General features: G+C 34.1%; 1 protein-coding gene across 3 annotated transcripts in view; it reads left to right on the forward strand.

Annotated features, from left to right (window-relative positions):
• The first annotated feature begins 520 nt into the window (after window positions 1-520).
• Window positions 521-15893, forward strand: part of LOC150100347 (equilibrative nucleobase transporter 1-like) — a 101821-nt gene continuing 86448 nt past the window's right edge. Inside the window, exon 1 of one of the 3 annotated variants that reach the window (XM_090403045.1) lies at window positions 521-1195. In XM_090403045.1, the coding sequence (XP_090259171.1) occupies window positions 899-1195 (297 nt within the window). In that variant the 5' untranslated portion in view covers window positions 521-898. The remainder of the gene's footprint in view (window positions 1196-15893) is intronic. The other 2 variants (XM_090403044.1, XM_090403046.1) reach the window with 2 other exon arrangements.

A 15893-nucleotide genomic window follows, 5' to 3' on the forward strand; every position in this document is an offset into this window, starting at 1 on the left:
TAATATAAGCATTGTATGCAATGGAGCATATAGGAATAAATTACCATTTACTATTGGGAGGAAAATGGAAGCGCGTGCGTATACACACACACACACACACACACACACACAATGAACTTAGAACCTCTGAACAAAATGAACCTCTGCACAATGAACTTAGCCAAACCAACCTTCTTTGATTTTCGAAGTTCGTCGCGCCTGTCTGCCAAAAACGGCACACACACCTGCTGTTTATTTCATCACAAATGTCCACGACTTTTGAAATTTATTACACCGAAAATAACCTGTAACTTCCTTATCGCCATTAAGAGACATGAACTTTCGACGAATTTCACTCGCTGCAGTGTCAATTTTTTGCATGCACTCTCTAACACTATAGTTTAACACGTCACCTGTTAACAGTGGCTAACAACGCCATCAATGGTAATTTTAAGAAGCATTATACACGTAGCTCTCGATCATAAGCAGGTTTGCGTTACAGAATGCAACTCCAGCTGTTAGATAAGTGTGTTACTTTACTTTTCGGACCATGATATATTTAATATATGTATTCCAGAAGAGCGAGATATTATTGCAATGTGATTGCACAACTAAAATGAAAGACAGTTCCCTTTGAAACGCATACATGAGAAGTATGACATCAGGATATTACATCACTGAATTCAAAAGTCGCACGTGCTACGCTTATGTGTTCGTGTGCATGCCTGCCTGGAAATTAATTACAAAAGAAGTGGAATTTATTTAACACCTGTGGAAGAAAGGCAAAGCTGAGGATATTCCTTATCAGTCAGTAAACAAATGATAAATACTTAAGATGCGTTTGTCCCGGAGATAATACGAGAATATTTCTCAGAGTATTTTTCAAGAGAGAGAGAGAGAGAGAGAGGGTCCCAGAAGCATGGCAACAGCGTTGAATTTTAGCGCTGCAAAGCGGAGAGTTATATTTGCTTCAGGTCTGCTGGAAATGCTTCTCTTCAGTGGAGTAATTTATGGGTGGGCAGATTTAGTATACGTACTAAAAGTAGACAGAGTATTCTTAGACAGATGTTTAAATAATACACATCCGTCAGGAAATAGTACATTAAAACGTGCTTATCATTCGCAAGTAATGGGACATACACACTTTCCGGATGTCTTATATGCATCGGGAAGTGCAATTAAAGATAGCTTGAATGCTCTTAGCAACAGCTCTCAGGTAAGCGTCTTATTTTAAAAATTATTAAATGAAATGTGGAAAAAAAGAAAAATAATAACAAAAAAGTATAATGTAAAACATAATTTACTTTAAAATGATATATTTTTCGGTGATCATTATTTGTGATTTAAAATGTGATTAAGAGAATAAAACGAGACAGTGTCAAGATGACTTGCAAGTATTATTTGAAAGTCGTCAAAATGGAATAACTGTTACTGTTATACGAGGTTCATCATTGTTTTATATATATATATATATATATATATATATATATATAGTTCAATATAGAACTGTAATTCAAGCTCATAATAACTGTAATTTACAGTCGAATATTATGGTTTTATAATTGTATAGCTTTAGAGTGTGTCAATGTTAATTTCAGTGTCTTTTAATATCTTTCTATGTTCTTATCGCCTGATGAAGTCATTCTTGACGAAACGTTGCATTTTTTCAAATAAATGTCATTGTGTTATAATTCTCGGGTTTTAAGTCAGTTAATTTGAAAAATGAACCATATCCCAACCCCGAGTTAATAGTACTAATCATATATATATATATATATATATATATATATATATATATATATATATATATATATATATATATATATATATATATATATATATAATTTTATGAAGAATTAAATGACTGGAACCAAGATTTAAGTAAAAATGTTTTAATATAAACACACCACTAGTTTCGGCTTGTAACAGCCTTCTTCAGGTGACATTATAAAAACACTAAACATTGAGGGTTAAAAGACTATGAACAACACAGACAGGCTTTATACATAATTAGCATGAAAACGTTGTAGTTGTATTTGAAGCTGTTCTTTCTTTTGTTGCATTGTTGAGAGAGTGCGTGTTTGCTGCATCACGTGAACGCCAGTACATGATTACAGCTGAATGACTATCTGGGAGATTGAAGCTTAAGTTGTTATTTAGATGAACAGGATTGAAGATGATTTCTCTAGATTCCGCAATTTTTCTCTCTATTTCGTCACTGCAACGGAAGGTGTTAGTAGATTTTTCCCAGCAAACTTTGTGACTTTGGTTATCATCATTAGGATTAGCCGAGAAAAGGATATGACTTGATAATGCACTCGCTCGCTGTCTCTTGTAAGTAATGTCTCTCATGTGTTCTTCCATACGCATTTCGACAGATTTGTCTGTCTGCCTGAAATAAGGAATATCGCAGTCACATAATATTTTATATACACCAGGGTATTTGAGTTGATGATGACAAGGTTTTGGGTGGCTAATTAAGGAACGGATCTTTGGAAGTGGAGTGAACAAGGTTCTGATATTGTATTTTCTTAGAACTTTTGCTAATTTGTGTGAAACAGTACTTATGTAAGGAATAGATATATTGCCTTTGAATCTATTTGTTTCTTCTGAGTGATGTCTAGGAGGATTAAGAAGGAATTTGTCAATGATTTTCTTGGAATATCCATTAACTTCGAAAGAAGTTTTCAGATGGTTTATTTCTGTAAGCAGTTCATTTGGGTCATCAAGAAGAGAACGGGCTCTATGTCCCAAGGTGGAAATTATTCCAAGCTTATGAGGAGGGAAATGATGGGACTGACTGTGCAGATATCTGTTGGTATGTTTGGCTTTCTATATATCGATATTTTTAGTTTACCAGAAGAGCGAGTCAGTTTGGCATCAAGAAAAGGCAAGGAATTATCCGTTTCAAGCTCAGCAGTAAACTTAATACTTTGATGTCGGCTATTGAGATGTTCGAGGAAAACCATAAGGGATTCATGTCCCTGGCTGCAAATAATGAAGACATCATCCACATAACGTTTCCAAACTTTAGGTGTTAAAATAAAGGAAGAGATAGCCTTGGTTTCAAAATCCTCTAAGTAAATATTTGCGAGTACAGGGGATAAAGGATTACCCATAGCCAGTCCATGATTTTGTTTGTATATATTATCTTGAAATTTGAAGTAACCAGACCTGATGCAATGTGTAAGCAAGGCTAACAATTTTTTGGATAACTTGTCCTTGAGTAATGTTACACATTGCATTAGGTCCGGTTACTTTAAATTTCAAGATAATACACGACTAGTTTCGGCTTATAACAGCCTTCCTCAGGTGATATTATAAAAGAAAGAAAAAAGAAAAAACACTAAAACACTGAAGCTTAAATAAACTATGACCATCATAGAGAGTCTCTATACATAATTTGACATTAAATCGTTGTGGTTGTATTTAAATCTGTTCTTTCGTTTGTTGTATTGTTGGGAAAGTACGTGCTAGTAGCATCTCGTATATAGAAATAGGAACTTCTCAAAACCACACATCAATATTGACAAAGTGACAAAGTCGTTATCAACAAATCTTCTTATATACTTTCAGATGAAGAAACAAACATCCTTAGTAAAGGTATAAACTTTATTCCTTCCCCAAAATTTATACCAAAGGAGACACTACTTACAAAAATAGAAAAAGCTACCTCTTTTCTCTCTCTCCACAAGATGCAAAACTTCTACGTATTGAATCAATCTTTATTATCAATAACGCAAAACCACCTTCAGATAACATTACTTTAACAGAATGCAAAGCTATTAAAAGTTTAAGAAACAACAGAGATATAATTATCCTTCCTGCGGATAAAGGCAATGCAACAGCCATCCTCAACACTGAAGATTACCAGAATAAAATGCTGGAATTACTATAAGATGATACCTACTCAATACTCGAGATCAAAATCGTACAAATAACTTATTAAAAACAACCACTGAATTATCCCGAAACGTTCGCTTATCTCTACGCTCTCTCCATCCGTTAATTCCTCGTATATATGGTGTTCCTAAAATCCATAAAGAGAACACCTCACTACGCCCCATTGTAGAAGGTATCAATTTTCCGACGTACAACCTTTCAAAATATCTTGCCAAATACCTCAAACGTTTTTCAGGCAAGTCACCATCCTTTATCAAGAACACTACAGATTTTGTTACATACATCAAGGATATAAGTTAATGAAGATGAAATCATGGCTAGCTTGAACAGAACTTCTCTGTTCTCTAATGTCTCAACAGATGAAGTCCTAACATTACTTAAGGACCAGTTATCCAAAAGAAATGTTAGCCTTGCTTACACATTGCATCAAGTACGGTTACTTCAGATCTCAAGATACTATATACAAGCAAAATCATGGACTGGCTATGGGTAATCCTTTATCCCCTGTACTTGGAAACATTTACTTAGAGGATTTTGAAACCAAGCCTATCTCTTCCTTTCTTTTAACACCTGAAGTTTGGAAACGCTATGTAGATGATGTCTTCATTATTTGAAGCCATGGACACGACTTATGGTTTTCCTAGAACATCTCAATAGCCGACATCATAGTATTAAGTTTACTGCCGAGCTTGAAACGGATAATTCCCTGCCATTTCTTGATGTTAAACTGACCCGCTCTACTGGTAAACTCAAAATATCGATATATAGAAAGCCCACACATACCAACAGATATCTGCATAGTCAGTCCCATCACTTCCCTCCTCATAAGCTTGGAATAATTTCCACCTTGGGACATAGAGCCCGTTCTCTTCTGGATAACCCAAATGAAATTCTTACAAAAATAAACCATCTCAAAACTTCTTTCAAAGTTAATGGATATTCCAAGAGAATCATTGAAAGATTCCTTCTTAATCCTCCTAGACATCATTCAGAAGAAACAAGTAGATTCAAAGGAAATATATCTATTCCTTACATAAGTACAGTTTCACACAAATTAGCAAAAGTTCTAAGAAAATACAATATCAGAACCTTGTTCACTCCACTTCCAAAGATCCGTTCCTTAATTAGCCACCCAAAACCTTGTCATCATCAACTCAAATACCCTGGTGTATATAAAATATTATGTGACTGCGATATTCCTTATTTCAGGCAGACAGACAAATCTGTCGAAATGCGTATGGAAGAACACATGAGAGACATTACTTACAAGAGACAGCGAGCGAGTGCATTATCAAGTCATATCCTTTTCTCGGCTAATTCTAATGATGAAAACCAAAGTCACAAAGTCTGCTGGGAAAAATCTACTAACATCTGCCGTTGCAATGATGAACTAGAGAGAAAAATCCTGGAATCTAGGGAAATCATCTTCAATCCTGTTCATCTAAATAATAACTTGAGCTACAACCTCCCAGATAGTCATTCAGCTGTAATCATGTACTGGCGTTCACGAGATGCTACTAGCACGTACTTTCCCAACAATACAACAAACGAAAGAACAGATTTAAATACAACTACAACGATTTAATGTCAATTATGTATAGAGACTCTCTGTGATGTTCATAGTTTATTTAAGCTTCAGTGTTTTAGTGTTTTTTCTTTTTTCTTTCTTTTATAATGTCACCTGACGAAAGCTGTTACAAGCCGAAAAACTAGTCGTGTTTTTATATTAAAACCTTTTTACTTAAATCTCGGTTCTAGTCATTCAATTCTTTTTAAAATGTATGTTAACCGAGTTAATGATCATTCTTTCACACGCACGCACGCACGCACACACACACACACACACACACACACACACACACACACACACACACACACACACACACACACACACACACACACCTTGGGTATAATATATGTTAAAGATTCCAATTTATTTTAAACCTGGTTTTTACCGCATTATTTAATGGAGTAAAAACCAGGTTTAAAATAAATGGATATCTTTACCATATATATATATATATATATATGTATATATATATAATGGTGATAAACATCGAATGTGAAAAATGCAACTATTGGTAGGTGCGATTTGGCACAAAGATATTTTGAGTATTTTGATTAAAAAGAAATCAAAGTTCGGCAATTATATTGATAAATTGCAGCACACTATAAGCGTAATTAAAGCATAAGATAAAGAATGTTATGGCCGCCTTATGTAAGGCTTCAGTAAGAAATGACGGCTCTCAGTTCTATTAACTGAGATTTTAAAATGGATATTAAGAAAATCAGGGAAGACTAACGGATGGTATCCTGATAGTTGTGCGAATCAGTTGATTACCTGTAATTTGTTGATGTTATCCAGAGAGGCGTACGAACGCTTCGGCACTGGGACAGCTGCCAAGAGCGCAGGTGTTAGAAAGGTACGAATGGCAGGATATTTTATGTTATCGAAATTGTCACACTATAAAAGCGGCGCTTAGTTGCGAATTTTGCAAGGGCGCTAAAAAGACTAGTTACTGCTCTTTTCTACTCACCGTTCCCTGCTGGTTATCCCCCTACCGAGGAGGATTACAACTAATTAATACAGTCCAGTCGCTACTCCTTGCTGCATCCCTCTAAGGGCAGTATTTCTGAGTGTAATGCGTGTGTGTTCACGGGACCGGTTTGCCTGTTCTTGGGGACGAAAAGCCGGAGTTTCCAATAGGGGAGGAACCCTCTACCTCCGTATGAGACTGGCCAACTCACCTTTAGTCGAAAGAGACCAGATAAAGATTCCTCACGTCACTGACAGAATCGAACCCAGGTGTTTCCATCCAAAGGGCTTCGTCTATACTGACCGAGCTACGGAAGCTCTATTTTACTATTAAGGTTTAATATATGTTGAACTGTCTTCAGCAATGGGTTTCAAAACTGTGAATTTATGTACCTTGTATAAGGAAAGATTTATGTAATTGTTATCGCTGCGAGAGAAGGTGATTAAAATGTATGCATAATGATGATCTAATTTAGTACTGTTGAACATAACGATAATACCATATATTTCTTCATAAATACACTGGTGTCCAAAAGCTAAGGACGAACTACATTTCTACCTGTATATGCAAAATTTTCACGACTACAGCCAAATGTGGACACAGATTTATTGCCAGCATACTAATAAATTATATTATACAAAAAATGTATTTTAAAATGTATTTCGTACAACTTTAAATTGCAATACTTTTTTTTTTTTTTTTTTGGCAAAAGTTACAAATTTACGAAAATTAAGGAATGAACAGTGCTTACAGAAAATCATGCAGAGAGACATTTCAGTATGGAATATGTGCGATAAGGCCTTGTTTTCTGGAGGTGAATTTGAAGCAGAAATGCGTCCCCATATTAGCGTCTCAAACGTGTTCTATGGGGCTGAGATCTGGGGAGCGTGCTGGCCGCTCGATTCGATTAATATCCTTGGTCTCCAGAAGTATCTCCACTGCTCGTGTACGATGTGGTGTGGCATTGTCATCCATGAAAATGAAATCTTCGACTACAACACCATGGAAAAATCGAACATGACGTTCAAGAACTTCGTTGCTATTTATCGTTCACGAGTCACAGTCCCCTTTTCCAGCACTTCTAGCTCGGTGCGTCCATTAAGCATAATCCCTCCCCATACAATCATCCCTGCACCGACATATGGCATCCCTTTCAAGAACATTCTCGCGATGGTAAGGAGTACTACTTTCACGCCAGATCAAGATCTAGAATGGGAGGAAAGACCAAAACGACTCTCATCTGTAGAGAGTGCATGAACCCATTGGTGTCTTCTTCAATTTTTATGGATCACTAAAACGTGCTCTACGATAAGTTGTGGATAAATCCACAACTTATCGTAGACTACGCAAGTCTGAATGGATCAGACTTGCGTAGTCTGATCTGCCGTGGCGCGTAAATTACATTTTGCTGTTATAACTAAAAATCTGTCTTCATGCTCCGTGGTAGAGTGAGGGCGACTTCTTATGGAACATATTCCATAAGAAGTGGCCTTATGGAACACTACTTATGGCGACCTCGTATGGAACACATTCCATTGATTTGAAATGCTGCCTGGAGCCTGGATATGTGATTCCAAACTCTCTAACAATATCACTAATTCTGAGGCTTTCTTCAAGCTTTTCAATAATTCTTTCCCGCATGAAATCATCTAGATTCTAGATGATGTGTTTGAGACATTATATGATATCCAAGTTTGCAACTTTATTCCTGCACAAAAAGTTTAGTTTAAACACAATTCGCTTAGCGCAGTCTTTTATCCTGTTGAGTGTTACCACGTGACCCCTTTGCGCGCGATTCGAAAATTTGAACGTGTTCCCGCTTTCTACTCGACATTGTCGGTTATACATTGCCACAAGCTGATTCGTCTGAATTTGTGGTTGCGATCTTCAGAAACAGTGTTCGTCCTTGGATTTTGAACACCAGTGTATATAATTCAAAAAAATAATAAAAATAAAAATACAGAAAAGGATGTGTGAAACCGAATGAGAGGATGAAGATACACTGTCAGGGTGAATATATGTAAGTTAACTTGTATGTGGAACATCTCGTGTTACACATGTCAGTTTGGCGTCGTGGTGATTAGTTAATATATGGTTCACCTGCTGTTCGCTTATTGATTTATATAACTAGGGCCGCGCCAACTCGAGGGTGCAAGGGGTGCACCGCACCCGGGCGGCAACATTGATAAGGCGACATTTTATGTAGCTAATATCTAATTTGGATTATACAATGCAGTATTAGTGGTGGCTGATAAAAGTTTGCACCCGAGCGGCAAATACCCTTGGCATGTCCCTGTATATAACTAGAATACTGAATTAGTCGATCTCGGAGTATGGTTGCGTTAGTTTCATCTCGGGTTCTTTGGTTTTCTTCTCACCAATATAAACCGACATCGAGCACATGGATATGGTTTCGTCTTCTGATGTGAGACCACCACTCTGCTTACTGGAAGTTTGATGTGGCATTGGAGCCATAGTACTAAACATATAAGTTTACAGCCTTTCGTGGGTAGGGTTCGCACCAAAAAAGAACAATTCCTCAACTCTACCGAACTAAAATTCAAACTGGACAAAATAACAATACGTTGTTATTCAAAACAAGAAGATTTTAATGACAATCGCATTCGGGTAAGATTATTCGTATAACAGATTCGGTCAAGGATAAGTTAATTCCGAACTTCGTTCTCGTGGTACTTTTTTTCAAGTCGGTGGAAAGGCGGGAAGATTCACCCAACTACTGTCACTAAATATAATTAGATTAAGCATTTGAGAGGCTATATGGATGGCATTTCCAATTTGCAATCAAGAAGCTCCTGTTCAAATTCCGGAATGCTAGTAGAGGGCAAGTTTTTCATCTTCCGATATTGAGATCACCACCCTACTTATTGGAGAACTGAAATGGTCCCCAGATGAATTTAGTTTCTAAAGCAGGGATATAAAATCACTTAATTCTTAGATCAGCCGCAGTACTAAATATGCTATAAGTTTCTCGACTTCCGTGAAAGGAATTATCACAGAAAAGCTTAAACATGCACAAAAGCTATACTTAATCACTTAGCTGATAAATAAACTGAAACATAAAGCACACAAGTAGTTGAACGGGTTTTTTTTTTTTCTCTTTGTTGTAAATGAATTTAAAGATGCCTTAATTGTTTGCTTTGTCTAAAGCAAACAAATAACGAAAACTAAATTAAAATTCAAAATTAAAGCAAAGCAGTTAACAAGTAAAGCAAATGCGCTATTTTAATAAAAATAATTAATTGCTTTAATGACATTATTAATTTGTTAAAAATATTAATCTTCTTTTGTGTATTTTAGTTCTCCGCGATTAAGTATCAAAATTACTATTTTGTAAATTTTAGCAAACCAACCATACGCAGCTTGATCCAGGTTCAGATAATTACAACAGGATGCGAAATAACCAAATCTCTGAAATTGATCGAATTAAATATCGTTATCAGTTGTTGGATTCTGATTATGTAGAAATTAGAATAAATGTTATTTGATTCAGAATCCAACATGATTTTCCGTCACAGGAGCTATATTTGTAAATATTATTTAATGTAAATAACATAAATTATAATTGATATCATATAACTGCCTTAATTACATCAAATTTTTAATTATTTAATCAAAAGAAAGTGTTAATGATAAAGAGGTTCTGTATTAAATATTATTAAGTTATTTTATTTATTGTTATGTCAATATTATAAGAACTTGTATTTGTAATTTAACTACGCACTTATTGAAATGCAAATATTCTATTTATTCTTTTTTGTGAAAGTTTAACGTTATGTAATAACTGAATGTAGTTGTATAGCCTAATGTAACATTCGCGAGAATGTTTACGTTTATCGGTTGTCATAGAGACGCGTGAAATAAACGAGCGCGTGTGAAGGGAGCGTGGGCAAAATAAGAGGAGAAAATATATACGTAGTAGGAGAGTCGAAACGGAATTTTGGAAGTAAAAAGTAGCAAGGGGATAAACTAGAGAAGTAGAAGTAAATAAAAGGTTCTTAGGGTAGGAGTTAAGTGGATAATTTTTATAAGTGAGCAAGAACGTAACGAATTTTATAGTTAGCTGAAATTGAAATCAGCAGTAGTAATAGAAGGAAATTTAAAGCTACAATCGGATAGAGTAAAAAGCTGAACATTCAAGGAAGAATTCTGAATAAACCCAGCTGATCTAGTATTGCAGCTTATTTCCGATTTGCCCTAAAGAGAACCTCACAGTGTTTTAATTAATTTATGAGTGGTAATAACGATAGTTGAAGTGCCCTAATTGATGTCAAGAATTCTGAAGCGTAATTGATAGTGCTTTAAGTATAACTGCGGATAAGTTTTGTAAATGTGTTTTTATTCTTTAAGTGTGATAAGTGAATTCCAGAAGTTTACTCACAACATAATAGATGTTCTAGGAACCATTTCCAGTAAGGTCTATCATAGTGAATTGTTAACTTTAACTGTGGAAACCCTTCGTGATTGAGAGTTGGAGATAGGAATTGTTTGAAAGATTATTTTCAGCTATTAGATCCTGTAATATTTTGAACTTATAGCATGACTGAAAAATGTGTGAAAACTAATTAGATTGGATGTTCTATTATATTTATTTAAGTGTAGAAACTTTGTAACCCAGAAGGTGCATGTGAAGACTTGGAAGATTTTGCTGATGTAATTGACTTGACTTAATGTTTGACTTATTTCTATGTTTAAAATTAGAAGTAAAATTTATGTAAGTGTTGTATGACCTATATTAAATGCTTTATTTGTTAACCTAACTGTTGTATTTGCCTGAAATTCTTTTTACTGCACCGTTCACAAAAATTCGAATCTTGCGGGAATCCCAAGTGGAAAATAAAATACCTCGGCCAGAATGAATGAAAAGACTGCTAACTAATTTTGAATTGATCCTACTAATTCATATAGACTTATCTAAGGATAGAGTGGCGCAGTATAATAGAAATTTCTCTACCCTTAGATCAGTGATTAATTTGCAATTAGTTTTCCTTTATTTTATGAAAGTGACTTGTAACAAGATGGCGGATTCGAACACAACATGAAGAGAACACGTCACGACACAGTTTATATCCAGATAGCATAAGTTATTGGAACACTAATTTGTATAAAAAGGCTATAATAGATTCCTTTTGTTTATCAGTTATATCTCGCTACCATGGATACTTAGCTAACAAGTAAACTAAAACTTCATTGTGCAAACCCATCAAGAATCTGTCGGTCCAAATGCACCTACCGAAGGCATTTCAATGACAGCATTTGTGGACAGTGTTAGTAATCCTACTGACAGATTAGAAAAAGTTGACGGTACCATGTGAAAAGTTATGTTTTGACCCCACCATACGTACACGCAGATTATTTCTTTTACAGCATTCAAACGGTCTGTTGACTATTTGAATGCTGAATGGAAAGGGATTTATCTGTTATCAAACCTAGCGAACGAGGTGATTGTTTTACCATATCATTCACCACTTAGTTTGATAAGCGGTCTCTAGAGTTTCCAGATAATCTAACGCTTACTCCACTTAGTATACTAATGCACAGAACCGGCGCTATGGTCTTTGCCGCCCGCATGCAATTTCTATCTAAGCGCCCCTGTAACGATCCGGATTTGTGTGGTTCTTTTACGATAATAAAAATTTAAATGATTTGAAATTTCTTAAATAAATTTTGACAGAACAGCCACACGTTGGTTCGCTAAATGTAACGAACCGGGGTATTGATTAGGCAGGATAATCGTTAAAAACCCGAATATTCAAAAAAATTCTAAAAAGTTAAAGCAAATTTTGATAAAGCCACTTCACTTTAATCGTTGAATATAATGATACAAGGATTATAGCCTTCTCACCGACCCAAATCGCTAACAAAATTAAAATGAATTTTAATTAAAGTTAAAATTTATTTGAACTAAAGTTTAAAAAATTCTTGTATTTTACAAGTTACTAAATTCTTAGTAACTTGTAAAAATTTTTTAATAATTTTTATAAGTGGAGCTATCTTTTAGGAAAAATAAAACTCAAAATAGATGAGAAAATAAGAAAAGAATTCAGAAATAATTAGAACATTTAATATAAGTATTCAAAAAATAACATCTTTATAGAATAACAGAAAATAAATTAAATTACATAAATATACTTGACATTTTTTAAATTAAAATTTTAGGGTTTTAGATTTCATATTCATAAAATTGAAATAATGGTCTTAACTTCTAATTCCGCACATATATCATTTTCAATAGCTATTAACGCCAAACTATCAAGCCTTCTTTGTGGCATACTTGTTCTTAAGTAGGTTTTAACCAATTTCAACTTGGAAAAGGAACGTTAACCGCTCGCTACACTAACAGGTAAGGTTAATTAGTATTATTAAAGCAATTGAAAAGTTAGGGAAAGATAAATTATTGGACACTATAAAATTAATAATATCGAAATGGTTTTGAATATTTAAATTATCCTTCCGAAAAATATCCCGGAAAGCACATAACTCGTCATATAGTTCTATTTCGTTTACGTCTTTATTGTTGCCGTCTTTCAAGAGAATCTCTAAATCGTCACTATTTTTTCATAAATCTTCGTTGTTCAAAACGTTCTTTTAACGAACACATTGCAACGTCTAGAAGTGTATAAAACACGTTCACTCTAAATGTATCTACTGGCGATTGTGGCGTTTCGTCATGATGCTCGTAGTCAAATTGTCATGTCTTCTTTCGTCGTCGAACTTCCGTACCAGTTTTAAATTCTTGTTCTCCATCCACCTCTTCACTCAGTTCTTTTGCCGTTTTCAGAACATCTTTAAAATTTGTATCTGATCGAAAAATATTCATAGTCTTGTAAGAACAGTTTTAAGTTTTCGGTAGATTCTAAAGCAAGTGTAATGTTCATATTTTTGTCTTGAAGCATTTTACTCACAGGGTTTATTCTGTTAAGTAAATCATACCAAGTTATAAGAGAGCAAATAAATCTGTAGTTATTTTAACACATAATGTTTGTGCTTCGGGCTGAGTTTCTTTATTAAAATTTTCATTATTTAAAATTTCAAAAAGTGCATCGTAAATTTCTCCTAACTGATATCGTAGAGGACGAGTTGCATTAATTTTACTTTCCCATCGCGTTTCTAATGGCTGTTTCAATGTTAATTTTTTTACGAACTTTAAAAGGATTGCCCAACGTTTGTAAGAGAATGAAAAGAAATTGTATATTTCTTGAATAATTGCAAAGAAACTAATTGTATCTGCATTCACTTTGGCTGCATCGCTAATGATTAAATTTAGAGTATGAGCAACACATGGCACGTAAAAAGCTCGAGGATTTTTTGTTCAAAAGCAAATTTTGGAGACCATATTTTTTCCCTTTCATATTTGTCCCATTGTCATACCCTTGACCTCGCATGTCTTCAATGGGAATGTTCCATTTTTCCAGTTGTTCCATTATTGTTGCACATAAACCACGTCCTGTGGAATCTGATATATTTGCAAAACCTAAAACGTTTTCCCTGATCTTGATAATTCCATTGTCACGGGAAACAAAGCGAACAATAATGGTCATTTGTTCTGATTTACATGCATCAGGTGTGCAGTCTAAAATTATGGAATAATATTTAGATTTTCGAATTGATAATAAAATTGTGTCCCTGATTGCGTTACTTAAAGTTTCCAATATTTCATTTTGATGTCTTTACTCAAATTGTGTACTTTATTGTTTTGTTGTAGGGCCCTTTCAACATGATTTTCCATAACGGGATCAAACTTCGCAAACAGTTCAACTAATTTTAAAAAATTGCCGTTATTCATTTCATATAATTTATCACATGATCACTCGTCCAATGTTTCTTTTCCCTTTCATACATGCTTTGAGTCTGGCAATCAATAGTAGTTTTGTTTTTTAAATTACAGTGGTATCTCGCTAATCCGAACCTCTTTAGTCCGAACCGTCCAGTAATCCGAACTGCAGTTTGAAATAAAAAAAAGTTTTATTTATTACGTATTATTATTTTGTGTACTATTAATTTGCCTCCAAACTGTACTCCATTGTTGCAATCAAAGGATCAGAACATAACACAATCCATTAAATTAAAATATCGTAAAGACCTGTTTTAAATGTAATTTACCAAACTTATGATGTTACCACTCAATAAAAAATATAAATTTGAATGATGTAGCATTCTCACTTGCTGCTGCTTGGGAAGCCCCGAGCCTGAAGCAGTTCGAGCGTCATGGAAAAAACTGTGGCCTTCTAGAATTTACCAAGATAACTACGGTGATATACAAAAAGAGGAAATCCAAAACGTGCATAATTTAGTTAAAAATAGAAATCCAGATGTTGAAATTTAAACAAACAGATGCTACGGAATGGATTACAGGTAGAACCGAAAGTGAATTCGAAATCAAATCAGCTGTTGAAATTATAAATATGACGATACCGAATGAATCAGAAGACGATAATGACGATATGGAACTCGAAGAAAAAAAAAAGTCAAACATGGAGAGGCAGTTGACAGTTTAATATGTGTAGAGAATGGGCTAAGCGGAATGATGCGCCATTCCACAAAATTTTATTGCTGAAGCAGCTACGAGAAGAAGCATTCGAAAAAAGTTTAGCTTCCAAGAAGCCAAAGAAAATCAGTGACTTTTTTTTTACAGAGAAATAAAAAAAAGGTTTTTGTGTGTTATTTTGTAAAACGTTTTTGTCTTGTGTACAAGAAAGTGATATTTTTTACGCAAATTAAGTTATGTACTGAACTATGCAATTTTATTAAATCAAAATCCTCAGCAATACATATATATATATATTATATATATATTATATATATATATATATTATATATATATATATATATATATATATATATATATATATATATATATATATATATATATATATATATATATATATATATATATATATATATATATATATATATATATATATATATATATATATATATATATATATATATATATATAGAATTAAATTGATTGATGTACCATTAGAATCTGGTTATTTTTGTCTTAAACGCTAGTTATTGTTGTCTCTGGTGATATTCGCTAATCCGAACGATCACGGTTTTTATTAGTTCGGATTAGCGAGATACTACTGTATTATCAAGTTCCTTCCGAAATTTTTCATGTGAGTTAAACTAGTCTCATGTCTATGCAAAGTTGTACTTACATTTCTCCAATCGTTATAACCTTCTACAAGACTACTTGATTCAGGAGGTGCAAAAAGTTTGCAAGAAAAGCAAAAAACAGAATTTAAAGTTTTGGAATAAATGAGCCGTGTTCTTGGCACGAGCTCCCCGTTTTCCATTTTTCTATTATAATACGTGTCGCCAAATTTACGACCATATGTATCTCTGGGATATATTATATTTTTCTTTTGAACAGGCCCCATTTCAATTAAAACAACTCGTAATTTTTCATCAATATTTCCCCATTCACCTGGATCTTCTAAATTTACAGAG

Source organism: Typopeltis vanoorti, chromosome 13 (assembly GCF_054136105.1).
Source record: "Typopeltis vanoorti isolate ZY-2024b chromosome 13, IOZ_Tvanoo_1.0, whole genome shotgun sequence".
In the NCBI taxonomy this organism is placed as follows: domain Eukaryota; kingdom Metazoa; phylum Arthropoda; class Arachnida; order Uropygi; family Thelyphonidae; genus Typopeltis; species Typopeltis vanoorti.